This window comes from Nomascus leucogenys, chromosome 8 (assembly GCF_006542625.1).
Source record: "Nomascus leucogenys isolate Asia chromosome 8, Asia_NLE_v1, whole genome shotgun sequence".
NCBI lineage: Eukaryota > Metazoa > Chordata > Mammalia > Primates > Hylobatidae > Nomascus > Nomascus leucogenys.
Genome location: NC_044388.1, coordinates 1,244,435 through 1,268,663, shown reverse-complemented (window position 1 = coordinate 1,268,663; position 24,229 = coordinate 1,244,435). Strand labels below are relative to the sequence as shown.

At 43.8% G+C, this 24,229-nt stretch overlaps 1 protein-coding gene across 2 annotated transcripts; it reads left to right on the top strand.

Moving 5' to 3' along the window:
* Nucleotides 1-15,726: 15,726 nt before the first annotated feature.
* Nucleotides 15,727-23,911, top strand: METTL7A (methyltransferase like 7A). Of its 2 annotated transcripts, none has more exons than XM_030816562.1 (2): nt 15,727-16,588; nt 21,295-21,747. In XM_030816562.1, the coding sequence occupies exons 1-2, from the start codon at nt 16,112-16,114 to the stop codon at nt 21,529-21,531; spliced, it is 714 nt and encodes a 237-aa protein (XP_030672422.1). In that variant the 5' UTR covers nt 15,727-16,111; the 3' UTR covers nt 21,532-21,747. The 2 variants fall into 2 exon arrangements, with proteins under 2 accessions (XP_030672422.1, XP_004088665.2); XM_004088617.3 differs by having other exon boundaries at nt 15,747-16,609; nt 21,295-23,911.
* The last annotated feature ends 318 nt before the right edge of the window (nt 23,912-24,229 follow it).

The following is a 24,229-nucleotide window of genomic DNA, read 5'->3' as shown; positions in this document are numbered from 1 at the left end:
GCTTCTTGGTTTTTGTTTTTGTTTTTCCTGAAGACCAAACAAGACACTGGGCCCCTGCCAGCTAGTTAAAAGATTTTAGAGTGGCTGTCAGCCTTACAAGACTCAGGGGACAGGTTTGCTGGAGAGTCAATCCTGCATTGCCATCAGGTGGTGGGAATGTTGGCTCTGTTCTGATCTAGTTTCCTTTCACAGAGGACCTACCCATCGCATGGGGCTAGAAGGAGGTCCTGAGGCAACTGAAGGTTTCTGGCTGAGGCTACTCCTTGATGTTACCTGAAAGGCCCCTAGAATAACTTCAGCTTCTGAAAGCCCATCAGTGGTGTCCACACCAGGACTTCCAGACTTTTCTATAGCATTTTCTTCCTTTCTTTTTCGTGGTTATCATGTCTCCTGTCCCTTCTTTGTATGCTATGTTAAGGGAGTTTTTACAGCCTAGGGAGATAATCTTCTTGGGTAAAGTTAGCAAGTGCCTTAGTAACCAGGAATGTAACTTTAAAAATTGCTGCTTCTGTGATTTCCTTGAGATGGGGGGATTTCAAGATTTCAGTCTAAACTTTCACCTAGTGAGGGCCTTTTTGACCCCCAGTGATAGGCATTCATAGCACTGTATGGAAGGATATTCCACCCTAAGTGAATACCCTCCTCTCCAGTTGGGTTTTCTAAGAGCTCAGCACTGACAAACTAATTTTCTTCTGCTGGGTGGCATACTATCGGGGTAGCCTATTAAGACCCAGACCTCTCTTTCTAACCTCTGCCTAAAAATAATTTGGAGTCAGAGTTTTTACCTAATATTTCAAACCCTACAGCACTACCAAATGGGATGGGATTTTTCATGGGGAGTCTTGTCAGTTCTTTGCCCAAAATCTCTAGTTCCCCAATTCCTTTCCTTGTTATATCCCTCTCTCAGTGCTCAGGCCCCATGCCCTATTTGTAGACAGTAAAACTCCCCTTTCAACAGGTGGGAGGAAGCCACCCTGGCAAGACAGATTTTAGCCTCAGTCCTGTCCCCATCAGATATTCTTACATTCTTTTGAGGCATCTGTTCTGCATCCAGCTATGTTGGCATCCAAGAAAGAAAGGGATCTTATGTTTAAAGTCAATTAGTCTCAAAGTAATGATACTTTGCCTGGGCAGTAATAAGGGGACTTAAGGGTAGGGTTAAACCACTCACTCCATGAAAGGGTCTTGCCCAAATTCAACTACTGCATAATCTCTCCCAGGCCCCTGGGGTACTTCTGGAAGCCTTGTAGGCCAAGTGGGTCTAAGAAACCAGCAGGGTGGAGAGCTAGGGCCTCACCCAGATAAACATGACTATTCCTGCTGACGAGCTTCACCAGATCCATGGGTGTGGCAATGATGATGTTCACTGGGGCCCAGAGGAGATGGGAGGAAAGAGAAGGAGGATACCCCTTCTATCTTTCTCTCCACACTGGGTCACTCTGAAAGGAGGAGGGAGACTAAGGGACACATTCTCCCCTCTCTTTCCAGATGGGTAACAACCCATCTTTAGCCTGCGCTCCCCTTGAGCACAGCCTGGATCAGTGGAATTCCTCTGACCCTCAGGCTCTAAAAATAGTGCCTCATATTCTTTTGTACTTGGGCATGGCCATCTCACCAAGTGCAGAACTGGGGGAGGCCTGATCTCTTCAGGAAAGTGCCTTTTTTTTTTTTTTTTTTTTTTTTTTTGAGCCAGAGTCTTGCTCTGTCGCCTAGGCTGGAGTGCAATGGTGCAATCTCAGCTCACGGCAAACTCTGTCTCCTGGGTTCAAGTGATATTCTCCTGCCTCAGCCTCCCGAATAGCTGGGATTACTGGTGCCTGCTGCCATGCCCAGTGAATTTTTGTATTTTTGTAGAGATGGGGTTTCACCCTGTTGGGCAGGCTGGTCTTGAAATCCTGACCTCAGGTGATCTGCCCACCTTGTTCTCCCAAAGTGCTGGGATTACTGGCATGAGCCACAGCGCCTGGCTGCTCATTTCAACACTATCCGGCAACTAGATCTTTTCTGCAGGCAGGAGGGCAAATGGTCTGAGGTCCTCTATGTGCAAGTCTTCTTTGCCTCGAGAGACAACCCAAATCTTTGTCAGCACTGCAAAATTGACCCTCCTCTTTTAGCAGTCATATCAGACAAGCATGCAGGAGATAATTCCCCAAAGAAACAACCCCCTGGGGAACCCTTAAGTGCAACTTCTGGATGCCCTGGCCCTTCTTCCCTGCCCCATTCACATTATCAGCTCCTCCAATTCTACCACCCAAACCCCCAGACTTTTTTTTTTTGAGACAGAGTCTTACTCTGTCGCCCAGGCTGGAGTGCAGTGGTGCCATCTCGGCTCACTGCAAGCTCTGCCTCCTGGGTTCACGCCATTCTCCTGTGTCAGTCTCCTGAGTAGCTGGGACTACAGACACCCACCACCACGCCAGGCTAATTTTTTGTATTTTTAGTAGAGACAGGGTTTCACTGTGTTAGCCAGGATGGTCTCAATCTCCTGACCTCGTGATATGCCTGCCTCAGCCTCCCAAAGTGCTGGGATTACAGGCGTAAGCCACAGCGCCCAGCCCCAAACCCCCAGACTTTTCCTTCCTTTTTTCATGGTTTGAAATGGCTCTTCTCTCTTTATGATATCCCTCCAAACTGGGAAAAGTTAATTTCTCAAACCTTAAACCTTAAAATTCTTGGCTTAGAATTGACTAGGGGGGAAGGCACCCAGAAGCCTGCCATGCCATTCCAAAAAGGTAAAAGATTTGTTTTGTTTTGTTTTGTTTTTACCAGTTTAGCTTTTGGCTTCTCTCTCCCTGTGCAAACCAGTAAAAGGAATAATAAGGATCACTGTTTATATTCTCTGTAAAGCTTTGATTAATGAAAAATGATTTATGAGGTTGGTCTTAAGCTGTAGCCAATCTGGTGTGCTTTGCATGTCTTTCTGTACGGTTCTGTGAGAAAGAGGGGTACCTTAGGATGGCATGTGGGTCTAGAGCTCCATAAGCCTGCTGTTCAAGCCAGCCTGGTAAACTGGTCAATAACAAACTTTGCTGTAGGCCTCCATCTTGTTTTACATCCTTGGAAGTGTGACCTATAACCATGTGGCAATACTTTGTTTTAATCTCCACCATTTTACAGCGATGGCTCAAGTTCAATCCTGGCTTGGAGAATGAGTACCTTTGGGTTAATGTCCGTATGACTTTTGCCATTTGCTGATTCTCTTCCCCTCCATGAACTTCTAGCTTCCTTTCTTAAATCTTCCTTTCTCTGAGTTGCCTTTAAAGGTTCTAGATTTCATAAAAGTGTGGCGACCCAGTAGGTTCACCTTGCCCACTGCCTCAAAAGAGCTGATTTATTGGGATGCGGGAATTGGAGAGGGGGTGATTCATGTGGGGCTGGCTGTGTGGGAGACCACAGTTTTGTTACTGCTCTGGTCAGTCTCCCTAAGCATTGGGGGAGCAGAGTTTTTGAGGCGGCTTGGTGGGTGGGGAAGGCCAGTGAGCCGGGAATGCTGATTATTTAGGTTAGAGATGAAATCGCAGGGAGTCGAGGCTGTTCTCTTGTGCTGAGTCAGTTCCTGGTAAGGGGCCACAAGATCAGATGAGCCAGTTTATGAGCCAGTTTATCAGTCTGATCCATCCAGCTAATCCATCAAGTGCAGGGTCTGCAAAATATCTCAAGCACTGATCTTAGGAGCAGTTTAGGGAGGGCTAGAATCTTGTGGCCTCCAGCTGCATGATTCCTAAACCATAGTTCCTAGTCTTGTGGTTGGTTTCTTGGTCTGACAAAGGCAGTCTGGTCCCCAGGAAAGGAGGTTTGTTTTGGGAAAGGGCTGTTACCGTCTTCGTTCTGGACTATAAACTGTAAGTTCCTCCCAGAGTTGGTTCAGCCTATGCCCAGGAATGAACAAGGGCAGCTTGGAGGCCAGAGGCAACATGGAGTTGGTTGGGTCAGATCTCTTTCACTGTCTCAGTTATAGTTTCACAATGGCGGTTTCAAAAGCTGCTTACCACCCCTTTGAAAATACCTTGTACACTCATGGTTAAATCATAACGTTAATTGAGGCTTGTTGGTTTCACCTGTGAGGTTACTTTTGGTAAAGTTCAAATGCCAGAAATCTTAACCACTTAGTGTGGCTAAAGTCAGGTAACAAGGGATTTAAAAGGATTTTCTTAAAGAGCACTCAGCTTAATTAAAAGTGGATATCCAAGTTATAGGTATATTTAAAAGGCCTTTATGTTTTTCTCTTCTTAGCTCTTGTTTTTCTAGAAAAGGTTTTTAATCAGTCACCTACATTCTTCTTTTCCATTTTGTCTTGCCACTCTTAATGCACACATGAGAGGCCCCAAGATAACTGCTGATGGCCTGGGACTCCTTGGGAAAAACAGAAAAGGCTCCATGAATTCCATTTTGGGAGAAACCTCTGTTTTCCTCATGGAACCCCAGGAATTCGAGGCAGATAGATCCCTCTCAAAATCTGTTTTTGTCTTCCCCAGAAACTGCATGCTTTTGATATAGGAGTTAAGAAGAATTCACGTAGGCAGATAGTAAGGGTATGGGAGTCCTCGGTAAGGTTTTTCTCTTCGATGGAATCAGCCTCAAATCATTTTCTAACAAAGAACAGCCTGTAAAGTAAAGCTGCAGACATATAGACAAGCAGGCTGGGAGCTTGCACAGGTGAATGTTGGCAGGAACTACAAACCAGACATGTTCAAGAGGGTGGATCCATCTTCCCTTCTCTGTCAGCCATGTGTCTAGTAAGGAGTAGACAAGATGGTACCGATCAACTAGAAAGCCCATTTGCATAAGATCAGGGTAGGGCAGCCAGCCTTCCCTGCACGCTATGTAAATGTCATACCTGATCAAACCAATCTGTGAGCCCTACGTAAATCAGTCACCGCCTTCTCCAGCCTGCCTATAAAATCTGCTGCGGTCTGCCACCTACCCACTTTTTTCAGATGTCTTTCTCTCTGTCTCTGTCAAGGAGCTGCTCTCCTCTCTCCTTTCTTCTATTAAAGCTTTCCACTCTTTAACCCACCCACATGATCCTGTGTCCTGAATTCTTTCTTGGCATGAGACAAGGAACCCCAGGGTATATACCCCAGACGATGTAGCCATTTCACTCTCCTACCCCTGCTCTTAAAGGGCCCCACTCGGAGGCCAATAATCCAATTAGAAGATTGGCAAATGAAAAATCTTATAATGACAAGATCCTCTTCTGTTTGTCTGTGTAGCTATATATGTGTTGTGTATGATGTCTATAAAAAGAGTTCTGATTGGCTTAAAAAAAATAAGCACTTAAATATTTTTTAAAGAGAAAAGCTGTCTTTTAGTTCACGTGACTTTAAGAGGTAAAAATAGTTTTAAATATAATTGGTATAAATAAATGTCGTCAAAATGTAAATAGGTGGTCTAAATCATGCAAGTCAGATACTAGGTTTGCTAAATGTTTCAAGGTTGTAAACTGCCTGCTTTACAACTCAGTAAGGCCTAGGGACATACAAAATTAACCACTCCCCTAACTATGCTGGAAAAAGTCAGACTTTATCTGCATCTAGTACATAATTAAAACAACTTACTAAGTTTTAAAGTTAAAAATTGCTAAGAGTGACCATTATAACATGTAAATGAGACTACTGAAAATAGATTTACATGCAAGCTGTGTAAGAACAGTGAAATGTTTTGTGGTAAAAGATTATAAAAAGGCACGGAAATGTAAATATTGCCTAAGGATAAAGGATTGTTTTGAAACCAACCTAAGGGTAAAATCTTGCTTTCTCTCCCTTGTATAAGATTGTCATGTAATAGTGAAGAATAATGGAAGATTTTCATTTGCCTGGTGGATAGACTGCCAAGAACAGGAAAGAAGAGAGGAGACAAACGGTTTGGAAAGCTAAGTCTTCCCTCTTAATGAGTAAAGATTTTTGCCTTGTTTTAAAATTTTTGAGTCATCATTTAGGCGAAGTAAATAACTTATGGTAACCTGGAATTGTATTTCATAATATCAAGCGTTTTAAACCTCTAACATTTAACAGGCTTTTCAAAATCAAACTTCAGTTTCAAAATTGTCTTTCCTGACCCCCTAGCCTGCTACAGAGGGCCCTGAAGCATCCAGAAGAGAGGTAAACAGGATTATTTAACATATTTAGGTACGTGGAATTGCCAAAATGATGTTTAATGTTCTTCAGGTTATATTTTAGTGAATAATATTGATATGTGTTCGAAAATTATATGGGATGTCTAAAATTCCAATGTCTGAGTACATGTTATCAATCAAAATTAAGGTTATGTTAAACCATTGTCAACCACAGAAATAACCAAATTTGTCAATCGTGTTTTTAACTGTCACTACCCTAGAAATTTTGTCATTCACAGACAATTGTCATCTTGTTTTAACCTTCTTCAAAAGACAGCTTATAATCAGCTGTAAGACTTTACCAGGTGCTCTCACATGCAGGTTTCTGATAACTTTGGAAATCGTGACATGGGAGTTAAGACATACATACTACCAGTTTAGATTCTTTAATGGTTAGTAGTTTAATCAGATATTCTATGTCTTCTTGAATCAATTATGGTATTTTCAATTTTGCGGAAAATTATTTATCTAACTCTTCAAACATATTGGCATAAAGTTGTGCCTAGTATTCTCATATAAATTTTTCTATATTATCTGTACATGTGTCCTTTTATTCCTAATATTATGTCCTTTTTTTCTTGAAGTCTTATTACTTTTCATTGAGATAAATTTACATATAATTAAAGTGCAAAAACTTTAAGTGTACAGCTTGATAAATTTTTACATATATATGTGTGTGTATATATATATCTGTTTGATTTCCAACAAAATCAAAATATAGAACATTTCCAATATCTCTAGAAGGCTCCTTTGTGGCCTCTAAGTCAATAACCCCAAAATGTCTAGGTAAGTAAGTTTGCTTGAATTTCATGTAAATAAAATGCTACAGTATGTACTCTTTTCTTCCTTTAATCTGTAAGATTAATTTTTGTTGTCATATGTATCAGTAGTACATTTGTTTTGTAGGGCTTTTTGAAAATTAAGTATTCCATTATTTGATTTGACCATTCAATTTCATTTTTATTTTTTATTTTTTTTTGAGACAGTCTCATCTCACTCTGTCGCCCAGACTGGAGTGCACTGGCACAATCTTGGCTCACTACAACCTCTACCTCCCAGCTTCAAGCAATTCTCATGCCTCAGCCAGGCTGGTCTCAAACTCCTGGCCTCAAGTGATCCACCTGCTTGGCCTTCCAAAGTGCTGGGATTACAGGTGTGAGCCACGGCACCCAGCCTGACAATTCAACTTCATCTGTCTCAACTGGGCTTTGTGACCCAGGGATTGTCCTTTGCTAAGAGTTCCAGAATGCTGGCCGGGCGCGGTGGCTCACGCTTGTAATCCCAGCACTTTGGGAGGTCGAGGCGGGCGGATCACGAGGTCAGGAGATCGAGACCACGGTAAAACCCCGTCTCTACTAAAAATACAAAAAATTAGCCGGGCGTGGTGGCGGGCGCCTGTAGTCCCAGCTACTCGGAGAGGCTGAGGCAGGAGAATGGCGTGAACTCGGGAGGCGGAGCTTGCAGTGAGCCGAGATCGCGCCACTGCACTCCAGCCTGGGCGACAGAGCAAGACTCCGTCTCAAAAAAAAAAAAAAAAAAAAAAAAGAAAGAGTTCCAGAATGCTGTTTTGTTTTCACAATTCTGAAAAACAGTCTCAGGAACAACATTCAGGCTGTTTCCCTAAACAAAAACAAAAGATAAGTGCAAAAAAAAAGACAAGAGTGTGTCATCTGAAGGATAATGAGGTCGTCTGATTTGTAAAAGGAAATATCTATAACTGGAGATAAATGGCAAAGTTGTCCAGCCAGGTAGGTTCCCAAAAGTATTTTAATTTTGTTAATGATTATGTCTGGGGGTTACTTTGGTTCTTTTCTTACAAGCAAACTTTGTGGCCGTAAGCCTCTCCACTTTAAAAAGAATAATTAAATTCTCTACAAAATTACTTTCATTTTCCTTTGCTGAGGGCTTTAGAATCTTCCAGTCCTGTGGAGCTGCTCAGTTTCTTCCCTGGATCCTGTTTTCAAAAACAGACAGAAGGGCAACCCGCTCAGGTCCCCTTCCACACTGTGGAAGCTTTGTTCTTTCACTCTTCACAAGAAGTCTTGCTGCTGCTCACTTAAAAAAAAAAACAAAAGACAGAAAACAGGCCACAGACAGAAAACAGGCCACTGATTGTCTCAGGATTAGGAATGCAGGGTAATCTTTTAGGGCTGATGGATATGTTCATTCATCTTGGCTGAAATGACGGGTTCACAGGTATATAGATATGTCAAAACTTATCAAACTGTACACATTAAATATGTAAAGTTTATTATATGTCAATTCCACCTCAAAAAAGCTGTTAAAAATGGAATAGATACAATATTTATAAAATACATGCAGGTTATAACAAATCATGAAACAACAGAACACTCCCTGTATCCATCACCCAGTTTTTTAAAGTAAATGTTTACTATTTTTAAAAAATTGGTTTTTTCTGTGTTCCCTGTCAGGCCTGAGCCCAAGCCAAGCCATCGCATCCCCTGTGACTTGCACATATACATCCAGATGGCCTGAAGTAACTGAAGATCCACGAAAGAAGTAAAAATAGCCTTAACTGATGACATTCCACCATTGTCATTTGTTCCTGCCCCACCCTAACTGATCAATGTACTTTGTAATCTCCCCCACCCTTAAGAAGGTTCTTTGTAATTCTCCCTACCCTTGAGAATGTACTTTGAGAGATCCACCCCCTGCCCCCCAAAACATTGCTCCTAACTCCACCGCCTATCCCAAAACCTATAAGAACTAATGATGATCCACCACCCTTTGCTGACTCTCTTTTTGGACTCAGCCCGCCTGCACCCAGGTGAAATAAACAGCCATCTTGCTCACACAAAGCCTGTTTGGTGGTCTCTTCACATGGGAGCGAATGAAATTTGGTGCCGTGACTCGGATCAGGGAACCTCCCTTGGAGATCAATCCTCCGTCCTCCTGCTCTTTGCTCCGTGAGAAGGATCCACCTACGACCTCAGGCCTTCAGACTGACCAGCCCAAGAAACATCTCACCAATTTCAAATCCGGTAAGCAGCCTCTTTTTACTCTCTTCTCCAACTTCCCTCACTATCCCTCTACCTCTTTCTCCTTTCAATCTTGGCACCACACTTCAATCTCTCTCTTCTCTTAATTTCAATTCCTTTCATTTTCTAGTAGAGACAAAGGAGACACATTTTATCCATGGACCCAAAACTCTGGCACCGATCACGGACTGGGAAGGCAGCCTTCCCTTGGTGTTTAATAATTGCAGGGACGCCTCTCTGATTATTCACCCAGGTTTCAGACGTGTCAGACCACACAGGGACACTTGCCTTGGTCCTTCATCCTTAGCGGCAAGTCCTGCTTTTCTGGGGGAGGGGCAAGTACCCCTCAACCCCTTCTCCTTCACCCTTAGCAGCAAGTCCTGCTTTTTGGAGGGGCAAGTACCCCTCAACCCCTTCTCCTTCACCCTTAGCAGCAAGTCCTGCTTTTCGGAGGGGCAAGTACCCCTCAACCCCTTCTCCTTCACCCTTAGCAGCAAGTCTTGCTTTTCTAGGGGAGGGGCAAGTACCTCTCAACCCCTTCTCTCCATGTCTCTACCCCTTCTCTGGGGAAGGGGCAAGTACCCCAACCTCGTATCTCTGCGCTCTCTTCTCTCTGGGCTTGCCTCCTTCACTATGGGCAATGTTCCACCCTCCATTCCTTCTTCTTCTCCCTTAGCCTGTGTTCTTAAGAACTTAAAACCTCTTCAACTCTCACCTGACCTAAAATCTAAGCATCTTATTTTCTTCTGCAATGCCACTTGACCCCAATACAAACTCGACAGTAGTTCCAAATAGCCAGAAAACGGCACTTTGAATTTTTCCAACCTACAAGATCTAAATAATTCTTGTTGTTAAATGGGCAAATAGTCTGAGGTGCCTGACGTCCAGGCATTCTTTTACACATCAGTCCCTTCCTAGGCGCTGTGCCCAATGCAAGTCATCCCAAATCTTCCTTCTTTCCCTCCCACCTGTCCCCTCAATCCCAACCCCAAGCGTTGCTGAGTCTTTCTTTTTTTTTTTTTTTTTTTTTTTTGAGACGGAGTCTTGCTCTGTCGCCCAGGCTGGAGTGCAGTGGCACAATCTCAGCTCACTGCAAGCTCCGCCTCCCGGGTTCACGCCATTCTCCTGCCTCAGCCTCTCCGAGTAGCTGGGACTACAGGCGCCCGCCACCACGCCCGGCTAATTTTTTGTATTTTTAGTAGAGACGGGGTTTCACAGTGGTCTCCATCTCCTGCCCTCGTGATCCGCCCGCCTCAGCCTCCCAAAGTGCTGGGATTACAAGCGTGAGCCACCGCGCCCGGCCTGAGTCTTTCTAATCCTCCTTTTCTACAGACCCATCTGACCTCTCCCCACCTTGCCAGGCCGAGCTAGGTTCCAGTTCTTCCTCAGCCTCCGCTCCTCCACCCTATAGTCCTTTTATCACCTCCCCTCCTCACGCTGGGTCTGGCTCGCAGTTTCATTCCATGACTGGCCCTCCCCCACCTGCCCAGCAATTTACTCTTAAAATGGTGGCTGAAACTAAAGACACAGTCAAGGTTAATGTTCCTTTTTCTTTATCCCAAATCAGATAGCGTTTAGGCTCTTTTTCATCAAATATAAAAATCCAGCCCAGTTCATGGCTCGTTTGGCAGCAACCCTGAGACGCTTTACAGCCATAAACCCTAAAAGGTCAAAAGGCCGTCTTATTCTCAATATACATTTTATTACCCAATCTGCTCCTGACATTAAAACTCCAAAAATTAGCATATGGCCCTCAAACCCCACAACAGGACTTAATTAACCTCACCTTCAAGGTGTACAATAATAGAAAAAAGTTTCAATTCCTTGCCTCCACTGTGAGACAAACCCCAGCCACATCTCCAGCACACAAGAACTTCCAAACGCCTGAACCGCAGCAGCCAGGTGTTCCTCCAGAACCTCCTCCCCCAGGAGCTTGCTACACGTGCCGGAAATCTGGCCACTGGGCCAAGGAATGCCCGCAGCCCAGGATTCCTCCTAAGCCATGGCCCGTCTGTGCGGGACCACACTGGAAATCGGACTGTTCAACTCACCTGGCAGCCACTCCCAGAGCCCCTGGAACTCTGGCCCAAGGCTCTCTGATTGACTCCTTCCCAGATCTTCTCGGCTTAGCAGCTGAAAACTGACACTGCCTGATCGCCTTGGAAGCCCTGTAGACCATCACGGACGCCGAGCTTCGGGTAACTCTCACAGTGAAAAGTAAGTCCATCCCCTTCTTAATCAATATGGAGGCCACCCACTCCACATTACCTTCTTTTCAAGGGCCTGTTCCCTTTGCCTCCGTAACTATTGTGGGTATTGACATCCAGGCTTCTAAACCTCTTAAAACTCCCCAACTCTGGTGCCAACTTAGACAATACTCTTTTAAGCACTCCTTTTCAGTTATCCCCACCTGCCCAGTTCCCTTATTAGGTCGAAACACTTTAACTAAATTATCTGCTTCCCTGACTATTCCTGGACTACAGCCACATCTCACTGCCGCCCTTCTCCCCAACCCAAAGCCTCCTTCGTGTCTTCCTCTCATATCCCCCCACCTTAACCCACAAGTATAGGACATCTCTACTCCTTCCCTGGCAACCGATCACATGCCCATTACCATCCCATTAAAACCTAATCACCCTTACCCCGCTCAATGCCAACATCCCATCCCACAGCACGCTTTAAAAGGATTAAAACCTGTTATCACTCGCCTGCTACAGCATAAGCTCCTAAAACCTATAAACTCTCCTTACAATTCCCCCATTTTACCTGTCCTAAAACCAGACAAGCCTTACAAGTTAGTTCAAAATCTATGCCTTATCAACCAAATTGTTTTGCCTATCCACCCCATGGTGCCAAACCCATATACTCTCCTATCCTCAATACCTTCCTCTACTACCCGCTATTCTGTTCTAGATCTCAAACATGCTTTTTTTACTATTCCTTTGCACCCTTCATCCCAGCCTCTCTTTGCTTTCACTGAGATTGACCCTGACAGCCATTAGGCTCAGCAAGTTACCTGGGCTGTACTGCCGCAAGGCTTCACAGACAGCCCCCACTACTTCAGTCAAGCCCAAATTTCATCCCCATCTGTTACCTATCTTGGCATAATTCTCATAAAAACACACGTGCTCTCCCTGCTGATCGTGTCCAACTAATCTTCCACACCTCAATCACTTATAAAACAACAACTTTCCTTCCTAGGCATGTGCGGTCAGAATTCTTACACAAGAGCCAGGACTGCACCCTGTAGCCTTTCTGTCCAAACAACTTGACCTTACTGTTTTAGCCTAGCCCACATTTCTGGGTGCAGTGGCTGCCACTGCTTTAATACTTTTAGAGGCCCTCAAAATCACAAACTATGCTCAACTCACTCTCTACATTTCTCATAACTTCCAAAATCTATTTTCTTCCTCATACCTGATGCATATACTTTCTGCTCCCTGGCTCCTTCAGCTGTACTCACTCTTTGTTAAGTCCCACAATTACCATTCTTCCTGGCCCGGACTTCAATCTGGCCTCCCACATTATTCCTAATACCACACCTGACCCTCATGACTGTATCTCTCTGATCCACCTGACATTCACCCCATTTCTCCATATTTCCTTCTTTCCTGTTCCTCACCCTGATCACGCTTGATTTATTGATGGCAGTTCCACCAGGCCTAATCGCCACAGACCAGCAAAGGCAGGCTATGCTATAGTATAAGCCACTAGCCCGCCTCTCAGAATCTCTCATTTCCTTTCCATCATGGAAATCTATCCTCAAGGAAATAACTTCTCAGTGTTCCATCTGCTATTCTACTACTCCTCAGGGATTACTCAGGCCCCCTCCCTTCCCTACACATCAAGCTTGAGGATTTGCCCCCACCCAGGACTGGCAAATTAGCTTTACTCAACATGCCCCGAGTCAGATAACTAAAATACCTCTTAGTCTGAGTAGATACTTTCACTAAATAGGTAGAGGCCTTTCCTACAGGGTCTGAGAAGGCCACCGCAGTCATTTCTTCCCTTCTGTCAGACATAATTCCTCAGTTTAGCCCTCCCACCTCTATACAGTCTGATAACAGACCAGCCTTTATTAGTCAAATCAGCCAAGCAGTTTTTCAGGCTCTTAGTATTCAGTGAAACCTTTATATCCCTTACAGTCCTCCGTCTTCAGGAAAAGTAGAACGGACTAAAGGTCTTTTAAAAACACACCTCACCAAGCTCAGCCACCAACTTAAAAAGGACTGGACAATACTTTTACCACGTTCACTTTGCAGAATTCAGGCCTGTCCTCGGAATACTACAAGGTACAGCCCATTTGAGCTCCTTTTTATTAGGCCCCAGTCTCATTCCAGACACCGGACCAACTTAGAATGTGCCCCCAAAAAACTTGTCATCCCTAGTATTTTCTGTCTAGTCATACTCCTATTCACTGTTCTTAACTACTCACACATGCCCTGCTCTTGTTTACTCTGCCGGTTTACACTGTTTCTCCAAGCCATCACAGCTGATCTCTCCTCGTGCTATCCCCAAACTGCCACTTTTAACTCTTGAAGTAAATAAATAATCTTTGCTGGCAGGACTATGCTGAATCTCCTTAGGCACTCTCTAATCAGATGTCCTAGGTCGTCCCAATTCTTAGACCTTTTATACCTGTTTTTCCTCCTTCTCTTATTCTATTTAGTTTTTCAATTCATACAAAACCGTATCCAGGCCATCGCCAATAATTCTACATGACAAATGTTTCTTCTAACAACCCCACAATATCACCCCTTACCACAAGACCTCCCTTCAACTTCAGCTTAATCTCTCCCACTCTAGGTTCCCACGCCGCCCCAATCCTGCTTGAAGCAGCCCTGAGAAACATCTCCCATTCTCTCTCCATACCACCCCCCAAAAATTTTCACCACCCCCAACACTTCAACACTATTTTGTTTTGTTTTTCGTATTAATATAAGAAGGCAGGAATGTCAGGCCCCTGAGCCCAAGCCAAGCCATCGCATCCCCTGTGACTTTCACGTATACATCCAGATGGCCTGAAGTAACTGAAGATCCACAAAAGAAGTAAAAATAGCCTTAACTGATGACATTCCACCATTGTCATTTGTTCCTGCCCCACCCTAACTGATCAATGTACTTTGTAAACTCCCCCACCCTTAAGAAGGTTCTTTGTAATCTCCCCCACCCTTAAGAAGGAACTTTGTAATTCTCCCTACCCTTGAGAATGTACTTTGAGAGATCCACCCCCTGCCCCCCAAAACATTGCTCCCAACTCCACCGCCTATCCCAAAACCTATAAGAACTAATGATAATCCACCACCCTTTGCTGACTCTCTTTTCGGACTCAGCCCGCCTGCATCCAGGTGAAATAAACAGCCATCTTGCTCACACAAAGCCTGTTTGGTGGTCTCTTCACATGGACACGCATGAAATTCCCTAGCCACCCTAAAGCTCAGGCTTTTTTCTTTTCTTTTCTTTTCTTTTTTTTAAAGAGATAGAGTCTCACTATGTTGCCCAGACAGGATTTGAATTCCTGGGCTCAAGGTATGCTTCTGTCTTAGCTCTTCAGTAGCTGAGACCATGGGCACCCACCACTGTGCCCAGATTCGGGCTTTCTTGTAAAAAGCGGATGGATGCTTGAAACTAGTTTCTGAATCCCTTTGGCTCCCAAATGTGAATATTCTGGGGAATATTTTTATTCAAATTAGCTGAGTAATCAAGTAGTTAGACACATTTTGAAGACTGAGGCTTGTCCTTTAAAAGAAGGGCAGCCCACAAACTGACTTCCTTGAGCCAAAAATGGTTTTAAAAGGGGGAGTACAGCCCAAAACAGTGATTTTAAAATATCAACAAAAAGTCAAACTCTGTAAAATATTTAAAGAGATTTATTCTGAGCCAAATATGAGTGACCACGTCCTATGACACAGCCCTCGGGAAATCCTGAGAACATGTGCCCAAGGTGGTTTTCTACATTTTAGGGAGACATGAGGCTTCAATCAAATACATTTAAGAAATACATTGGTTCGGTCCAGAAAGGCAGGACAACTCGACATGAGGCAGGGAGCTTCCAGGTTATAGGTAGGTTTTAAAATTTTCTGGTTTACAATTGGTGGAGTTTATCTAAAGACCTGGGATCAATAGAAACAAAATGTCTGGGTTGCAATAAGAGTTGTGGAGACTGAGGTTTTATGACGCAGACGAAGCCTCCAAGTAGCAGGCTTCAGAGAGAATAGACTGTAAATGTACTTAAGGTCTGCGTTGATGTTAATGCCGGAGAGGTATAATGAGGCATATCTGACCCCCACTTCCCCTCATGGCCTGAAACAGTCTCTCAGGTTAAATTTTAAAGGCGCCCTGGCCAAGGAGAAAGTCCATTCAGATGGTTAGGGGCCTTAGAACATTATTTTTGGTTTACAAAAATGTTGAGTTATGAACACTGGGAGCCTCTGCCCAGAATGTAAAAGAGAGAATTCTTGCTGACTGTGGGCGGGGCATGCATGTCCTTTCACTTCCTTTTTAAAAAAAAACAGGGTTTGGGCGGGGGAAGTAAGGGGGATGTGTTATGATAAAGGGACCTTGGCAGCAGTCTTCTGGTTTGACCAGGCTCCGCCCACGAATTCTGTTTTCTTTTAGAGGTCACTGGAGAGCCCGGTGGGGTGTAAGTACACTGTGCTTATAAAACTCTAGCAGGAAGCTAGCAGTTGTCTCCAAACCCAGAGAAGGGGAAACAAGAATCGATTAGGAATAAAAGATTATAATCCACTTTCCTTCTGAGGAAAAGCTGGGAACCTTCTCATTTTGCCTCACGAAAACTAAGCTGAATCGACTGCTGCTAAACATCTATTAATTAGGCAAAATTGGCCTCTTGCCCATGATTTGACTTTCCAGCACGGCCAGTTATTTTTCTCCTCTGCAGCTGATTGGCTCTGGAGTGTGGCCAGAAGCCTCTCCCCTGCAATTAAAGGAGTCGGGTCTCTAACTGTTGATCTGTTTGTTTTTTCCCTTCTGAGCAATGGAGCCTACCATCTTTATCCTGAGACTGGCCATCTGCATCCTGGCATTTCCCATGTACCTGCTGAACTTTCTGGGCTTGTGGAGCTGGATATGCAAAAAATGGTTCCCCTACTTCTTGGAGAGGTTCACTGTGATGTACAACGAACAGATGGCAAGCAAGAAGCGGGAGCTCTTCGGCAACCTGCAGGAGTTTGCGGGCCCCTCCGGGAAGCTCTCCCTGCTGGAGGTGGGCTGTGGCACCGGGGCCAACTTCAAGTTCTACCCACCTGGGTGCAGGGTGACCTGTATTGACCCCAACCCCAACTTTGAGAAGTTTTTGATCAAGAGCATTGCAGAGAACCGACACCTGCAGTTTGAACGCTTTGTGATAGCTGCCGGGGAGAACATGCACCAGGTGGCCGATGGCTCTGTGGACGTGGTGGTCTGCACCCTAGTGCTGTGCTCTGTGAAGAACCAGGAGCAGATTCTCCGCGAGGTGTGCAGAGTGCTGAGACCAGTGAGTGAAAGGGTGTGAGGAGGACTGGTTAGTAGCGGCTATTACCATAGAGGGCAGGCCTGTCAATTTCAGGTGGCTGAAACATTTTAACATAAAAAGTAAACTACTAGAAAAGACTGTAGAATTTTTTAAAATCTTAGAGTGGGAGAGAAGCTATAAAGAGAAAGACTGATAAATCTGAATACAAAAACTTAAAACTGCTATAAAGAAAAAACCTCCTGGCCGGGCACAGTGGTTCACGTCTGTAATCCCAGCATTTTGGGAGGCCGAGGCAGGTGGATCGTTTGAGGTCAGGAGTTCGAGACCAGACTGGCCAATATGGTGAAACCCCCATCTCTATTAAAAATACAAAAATTAGCCAGGCATGGTGGCAGGTAGCTGTAGGCAGGAGAATCACTTGAACCTGGTGGGGCAGAGGTTGCAGTGAGCCAAGATTGCACCACAGCACTCCAGCCTGGGCGACAGAGTGAGACCCCATCTCAAAAAAAAAAAAAAAGAAAAAGAAAAAAAAAAAGAAAAAACTCCCCAAAACAAAGTTAAAGTACAAAACAAGCTTTTGGAAAAAATATTTGCCAGGGATGACAGACAAAGGGTTAACTTCCCTAATGTCAAAAGACATTACGGAGGCCGGGCGCGGTGGCTCACGCCTGTAATCCCAGCACTTTGGGAGGCCGAGGCGGGCGGATCACGAGGTCAGGAGATCGAGACCACAGTGAAACTTCGTCTCTACTAAAAATACAAAAAATTAGCCGGGCGCGGTGGCGGGCGCCTGTAGTCCCAGCTACTGGGGAGGCTGAGGCAGGAGAATGGCGTGAACCCGGGAGGCGGAGCTTGCAGTGAGCCGAGATCGCACCACAGCACTCCAGCATGGGCGACAGAGCGAGACTCCGTCTCAAAAAAAAAAAAAGACATTACGTGTCAATAAGATCAATATTTTTTCAATAAGAAAAACAAAAGGGAAAATGGGCAAATAACAGGAACAGAAATATAAACCAATTATAGGACAAAAATGCTCAAACTTAAAGAGTTAATTAAAGGAAGATACTAATTTTACCTATTATACTGTTAGGGACTTCTTTTAAGGTCAGTATAGGGTTGGGGTGGGTTTAGGGGACTGGACACCACCATACACATTAGAAGAGTTACCCTCTTTGGATGATATCGGATAATATCAAAATTTAAAGCACAAATACTCTTTTATCCACATGCAAAAACTTATCCCACATGCAAAAACTTGTCCATACACAAGAATATTAAGTAGCATTTGTAATAACACAAACTGGAAATAACTGAAATGTCTATCAATAGGATCCTATGTAAGTGAGTTGTCATATTGTATAAAGAAACACTGTGCAGCTGTCAGAAAGAACAAGAGTTATCTGTGCTGATACTTAAAAATCTCCAAGGGATAATGTTTAATGAAAACAAAAAGCAATCAAGCCACAGAATGTTAGGTAGAGCGTAGGCCCACCACGTGCCCATTGTGTGAGGCGGGGAGAGGACATATATATACACGTAAAAGTTAATGGGAATGATAGACAAGTAACTATTAACAGTGGTTGCCTTTTGGGAATGGGATTGGATTCAGGGAAAGAATTACTTTTAATTTTAAACCTTTCCGTAAAGTCTGTAATTCTTCATACCTCTATGTAGTTTTCACATATTACCCTTATTATTTTTAGCTAGTTTAAAATCGTTTTATATTCTGAACAAAGTTGAAGATGTGGATATCTTAACATTTGAATTTACTCTTTGGGGGAAAGGCATGTTTTGTAATCCCCAGTTTTTATTTTTTGAGACAGGGTTTCCCTCTGTCACCCAGGCTGGAGTGTAGTGGCATGATCACAGCTCACTGCAGCCTTGACCTGCTGGGCTCAAGCAATCTTTCCATCTCAGCCTCCCCACCCTCCCAGTAGCTGGGACTACAGGCATGCACTACCACACCCAGCTAGTTTTCATATTTTTGTAGAGATGAGGTTTCACCATGTTGCCCAGGCTGGTCTCAAACTCCTGGGCTCAAGTGGTCTGCCCACTTTGGCCTCTCAAAGTGTTGGGATTATAGGTATGAGCCACCACGCGCAATCCTCAGTTTTGTTTTCTAATAGAGGAAGTTCCTCAGGAAGAAAAGAACTTGGAGATAGGGTTTAGGGACAATCATACAATCCTGTCTTGGGCTCAATATCAGAGTAGTAAATGAAAAAGGACTGATTCTTATATCCAAATGCTGGGTTCTTATATGCTAAGACTGGGCACCAACTGGCACATTAGTAGATGTTTTGCTTACAGTATTACTAATCTCCCAACACCACTGCAAGGCAGGTAATTATTATCTCAGTTTTCCAGTGCCAAAAATCAATTGAACTCTTAAAGGTATCACATTCGTGATAGTCTTCCTTAGCTCCTGCCAAGCACCCACTCTCTGCTGGATATAACAAAGGAACTTTATTACATTTTCATTTAACCCTCTCAACAGTCCTTTAAAGTACGTATCTTCACATTAGGACAAAGAAACAGACTCAGAGAGATTAAGGAATTTGCCCAAAGTTACACAGCTAGTAGACGTGGCTCTCTTTAATGCAAATGCAAATATCCCTTTTTTTTTTTTTTTGAAACAGAGTCTTGCTCTGTCACCCAGGCTGGTGTACAGTGGCATGATCTTGGCTAACTGCAGCCTCCACCTCCCGGGTTCAAGTGACTCTCCCTGCCTCAGCCTCCCCAGTACCTAGGTTTACAGGCACACGCCACCACGCCTGGCTAACTTTTATATTTTGAGTAGGGATGGAGTTTCACCATGTTGGCTGGGCTGGTGTCCAACTTCTGACCTCAAGTGATCTACCCACCTTGGCCTCCCAAAGTGGTGGGATTTCAGGTGTGAGCCACCGCCCTGGCCAAATGCAAATGCAAATGCAAATACTCTTACCACTGTACCACAGTGCTTGTTATTGGGGTTTTCATCTTTCTGATTTCAACATTTCTATCACTTTTGCTGGCTCTTCTTCCTCTACCCATCTCCTACCACTGGGGTTCCTTTCTTGGTGACACAGAATTTTTGCTCCTTAGCTCAGCTAGGTCCAGGTTCTTGTCTCACAACCAGGAAGAAATAGGCACGTGAACATGGAAGAGTGAGTGGAGTAGAATTTATCAAGCGAAACAGAAAGCTCTCAGCAAAAAGAGGGGTCCTGAAAACAGGTTGCTGGTTGCCCCCTTCGCAACTGAAAAGCTGATGGAGCTGGGTTCCCTGTTTGTAAAGGCATGAATTCCTGGTGGCTCCACCCCATTCCCCCAGCGTGCATGTGGGCCCTTAGTGCACTGCAGGCATGTTTAGGCAAGCCCCTATGCAAGTTCCCTTATCTGCACAAAACACCTCATGTAAGCATTTGTGGGACTGGTCAGAAGTTCTTCCAGGACCCTTTCCTACTATCTGCCTAAAGCAAGCTGGCTAACTCCTTTCATTGGTTCATTTCACTTATATACACTCCCCAGCAATCTCATATACCTCCACAGTTCTCAAATATCGCATATACACAGATGATTTCCAAATCTAAACATCTATCCCAGGTCTCTCTTCTGACCCCAAACCTGCATATCCAGCCGTCTACTCAACAGTCTCCCGGAAAGCTCAGAGGCACCTCTTAACATATGTAAACCAGAGGGCAACACTGACCTCCCCAAACCTGCCTCTCCTCCTTTATGCTGCCCTATCCTATGAAAATGTTTTTAAAAATCAGGGCTGGGCACGGTGGCTCACGCCTGTAATCCCAGCACTTTAGGAAGCCTAGACAAGAGGATCACTTGAGCTCAGGAGTTCGAGACCAGCCTGGGCAATGCGGCGAAACTCTGTCTCTACAAAAAAAAAAAAAAATTCAGCTGGGTGTAGTGGTATGCACGTGTTGTCCTAGCTACTTGGGGGGCTGGGGCAGGAGGATTGCTTGAGCCCAGGAGGCAGAGGTTGCAGTGAGCTGAGACTGTGCTACTGCATTCCATCCTGGGTGACCGAGCCAGGCCCTGTCTCAAGAAATAACAAATGAATAAATAAATCAGGAAATTTCAATTTTCCATTCCTGACATAGGTCTTACACTTACCCATATAATTTGGGGGAACTCCATCACTAAACTGAATTCTCTCTCTAAACTCTGCCTGAGGAGCCAAGACTAGGATAGCTAGAGGAGGCCAAGAAGAGTGGTGCAGTTACCACGATTTCGTGAGGTGACTGTCTGGTCCCTTGCTCCCTACTCCCCTCGGAGGTAGATAGGTAGAAAACTTCTGAAGATGCCCCCACCCATAACATGTAATAACATCTATTGTGCCTGTACTTGACCAACATTTATAAAACTCCTCAATGAAAGCAGCACTTGCTAATTCCTACAAGCAGTCATTTACATTTAGCATCCACTGACTGAATAAAATACCTAATGACAAAATGTTACCTTGAATTCAGTAATGATTTTAGATGAATCAGAATTTTCATTAATCATATCATGTATATATTTGTGAAAATGGCACAAAAATTAAAAACATGGTTATTCAGTCTCAAGGGTGTTAGTGTGGAGTGACTCTCATGCTCAGAACTCTACGGTTCTCTCACAGGTTTGCAAGGCAGTGCCAGAGAACAATTTCCAAAAAATAAATTAAAAAAGCAGAAATGAAAAAATCCTTGAAATTTTTTTTTTTCTTTCTTTCTCAGGGAGGGGCTTTTTATTTCATGGAGCATGTGGCAGCTGAGCGTTCGACTTGGAATTCCTTCTGGCAACAAGTCCTGGATCCTGCCTGGCACCTTCTGTTTGATGGGTGCAACCTGACCAGAGAGAGCTGGAAGGCCCTGGAGCGGGCCAGCTTCTCTAAGCTGAAGCTGCAGCACATCCAGGCCCCACTGTCCTGGGAGTTGGTGCGCCCTCATATCTATGGATATGCTGTGAAATAGTGTGAGCTGGCTGGCTCAAAGAATTTAAAGCTTCAGTTTTACATTTAAAATGCTAAGTGGGAGAAGAGAAACCTTTTTTTTGCGGGGAGCCGGGGGGAGGTTTGGCTGGTTGTTTTTTTTTCTTGGCAGGAAGACAGAGTTTTGCTCTTGTTGCCCAGGCTGGAGTGCAATGTCGTGATCTCCGTTCACTGCAACCTCCGCCTCCCAGGTTTAAGCGATTCTCCTGCCTCAGCCTCCCTAGTAGCTGGGATTACAGGTTCCCACCACCATGCCCAGCTAATTTGTATTTTTAGTTGAGACAGGGTTTCACGACATTGGCCAGGCTGGTCTTGAACTCCTGATCTCAGGCAATCCACCCACCTCAGCCTCCCAAAGTGCTGGGATGACAGGCGTAAGCAACCGCACCCAGCTCAAGATTTTTTTGTTTTGTTTTGTTTTGAGACGGAGTTTTAGCTCTTGTTGCCCAGGCTGGAGTGCAATGCTGTAATCTCAGCTTACCACAACCTCCAACTCCCAGGTTCAAGCCATTCACCTGCCTCAGCCTCCTGAGTAGCTGGTATTACAGGCATGCGTCACCACCCTGGGTAATTTTGTACTTTTAGTAGAGACGGGGTTTCCCCATGTTGGTCAGTCTGGTCTCAAACTCCTGACCTCAAGTGATCTGCCTGCCTCGGCCTCCCAAAGTGCTGTGATTACAGACGTGAGCCACCATGCCTGGCCTGAAACCTTTTTTAGGTAAAGTTGAATTCCGTCCTTAAAAGTTTCTGTTAAATCCTATTTAGCCATTTTCTATTGTCTCCCAAAGAATTCACATCAAAAAAACGGCTTTGAATTCCCCCTTCAAAGGAAACAGTCGACTTTCAAAATTAGCATCTACCATTATCCCCAAATCTTATTTTATTCATTGACTTGAAATTTTTTTCAATTGCATTTTTTTTTTTTTTTTAAAGGTTAAGAGCAGAGGTTTACTAGGCAAAAGAAAGAGAATAGCTCTCTGCTGCAGAGAGGGGTCCTGGAGAAATGGGTTGCCCCAGTTGTCTTATTTAAATGGTTACCCATCAGATTTTAATTTCATCTTCTCTTTGAGAGCTTGGTGATAAGAAGTACTTAAATCACTCAAAAGAAGACTTTAAAAAGGGAGCAGTGAAAAGGTCTTAATAATTTATTGATTGAATTAAGAAATACTAGCTAATTAAAAATCCTAGTCTAAACAGCACAGATTTTTTCTTTTTGCTTTTAAATTGTGTTTTAAAAATAGAGACAGGGGGCTGGGCATAGTGGCTCATGCCTATAATCTTAGCACTTTGGGAGGCCAAGGCGGGTGGATCACGAGGTCAGGAGTTCAAGACCAACCTGGCCAACATGGTAAAACCCCTTCTCTACTAAAGATACAAAAAAAAAAAAAATTAGCCAGGCGTGGTGGTGGGTGCCTGTAATCCTAGGTACTTGGAAGGATGAGGCAGGAGAATCTCTTGAACCCGGAAGGCAGAGGTTGCAGTGAACCGAGATCATTCCATTGTACTCTAGCCTGGGCGACAAGAGCAAGACTCTTTCTCAAAACAAAACAAAACAAAACAAAACAAACAAACAAAAAAAACAAAAGATAAGTAGAGACAGGGTCTCACTGTGTTGCCTAGGCTGGTCTTGAACTCCTGGACTCAAGTGATTCTCTCACCTTGACCTCCCAAATTGCTGGGATTACAGGCGTGAGACAGTGCACCTGGCCAAAATAGCTCAAGTTTCTGAAAAACAAATCTGAACCTATTTGTTATTCTTAGCGTCACTGGTCTGGCTTTCAGAATTAACATACAAGCTTGCCACATCTAGTTCTGCCCAGCTTTATGTCTTTTATTCCAGTATTCCACGAAAGTTTGTTTTCCTGCATTCCAGTTCTCAAGTCTTAAGATAAAGATTGTACTTGACACTTTAGTATATCCATAAAACTATTTGAGATGGTTAAGGGTCTTGGGTTCATTTTCCTTATTACATTTTCCTTAATACTTTGCTGAATATTGTAGATTGTAGGCAATGAAAAAGTCCACTACATTAGGAAAACCTTGAATAATTAGGTGTCCTAGGTAAGAGCCCCTAAACATCAAGCAATCTGTGAGTCTGTAAAGAAATAAATATTTTTTGGATTATTATCTAATTCCACCCCTGTTGGAAGATGATTCCTTTGTTCTTTGCAACTATGGAAGCTGTGAAAATCATCACAAGTGCCTCTGAAAGCGAGTGTTAGGTTGTTTAGAGGGTTTAATATTTTCTGCAATGGTTTGTATTAATTTTAATAAATGTAGTATATTTTCTGAGATGATTTTGTAAAAGTACTATTTTAAATATCAAATCAACCAATAAATTCACATTTGTGTTAGGAACAGAATTATGGTTTCTATCTTTGCTGGCTTCGTTTCCTTTTTCTTAAGTCTCTGGGAGGCTTATTCCTTCATTGTGGAAATTTTAGCTATTTAAACATGTAAGTTTTTCTTTCTGCAGCCAGGTAACTATAAACACAGCTAATAGATCTTACACAAAGCAGTCCTAGAAGTATCAGAATGGGTTTTGAAAAGTTCAAGTCCATCATGTGATCATGTTTGGCTACTTTAAAAAAGCAAAAAAGTTCAACTCTAACAATCCCATTTGTGAAATCCACAGAGCAGAAAGAAAGGAAGCTTTTACTATTTTAACTATCTCTTGAGCG

Excerpts from the sequence above, each read along its gene's own strand:
- METTL7A (XM_004088617.3), top strand. The coding sequence starts at position 16,112 with ATGGAGCCTACCATCTTTATCCTGAGACTGGCCATCTGCATCCTGGCA. Across the intron at positions 16,610-21,294 it reads TGTGCAGAGTGCTGAGACCA|GGAGGGGCTTTTTATTTCAT; the intron begins GTGAGTGAAAGG and ends TTTCTTTCTCAG.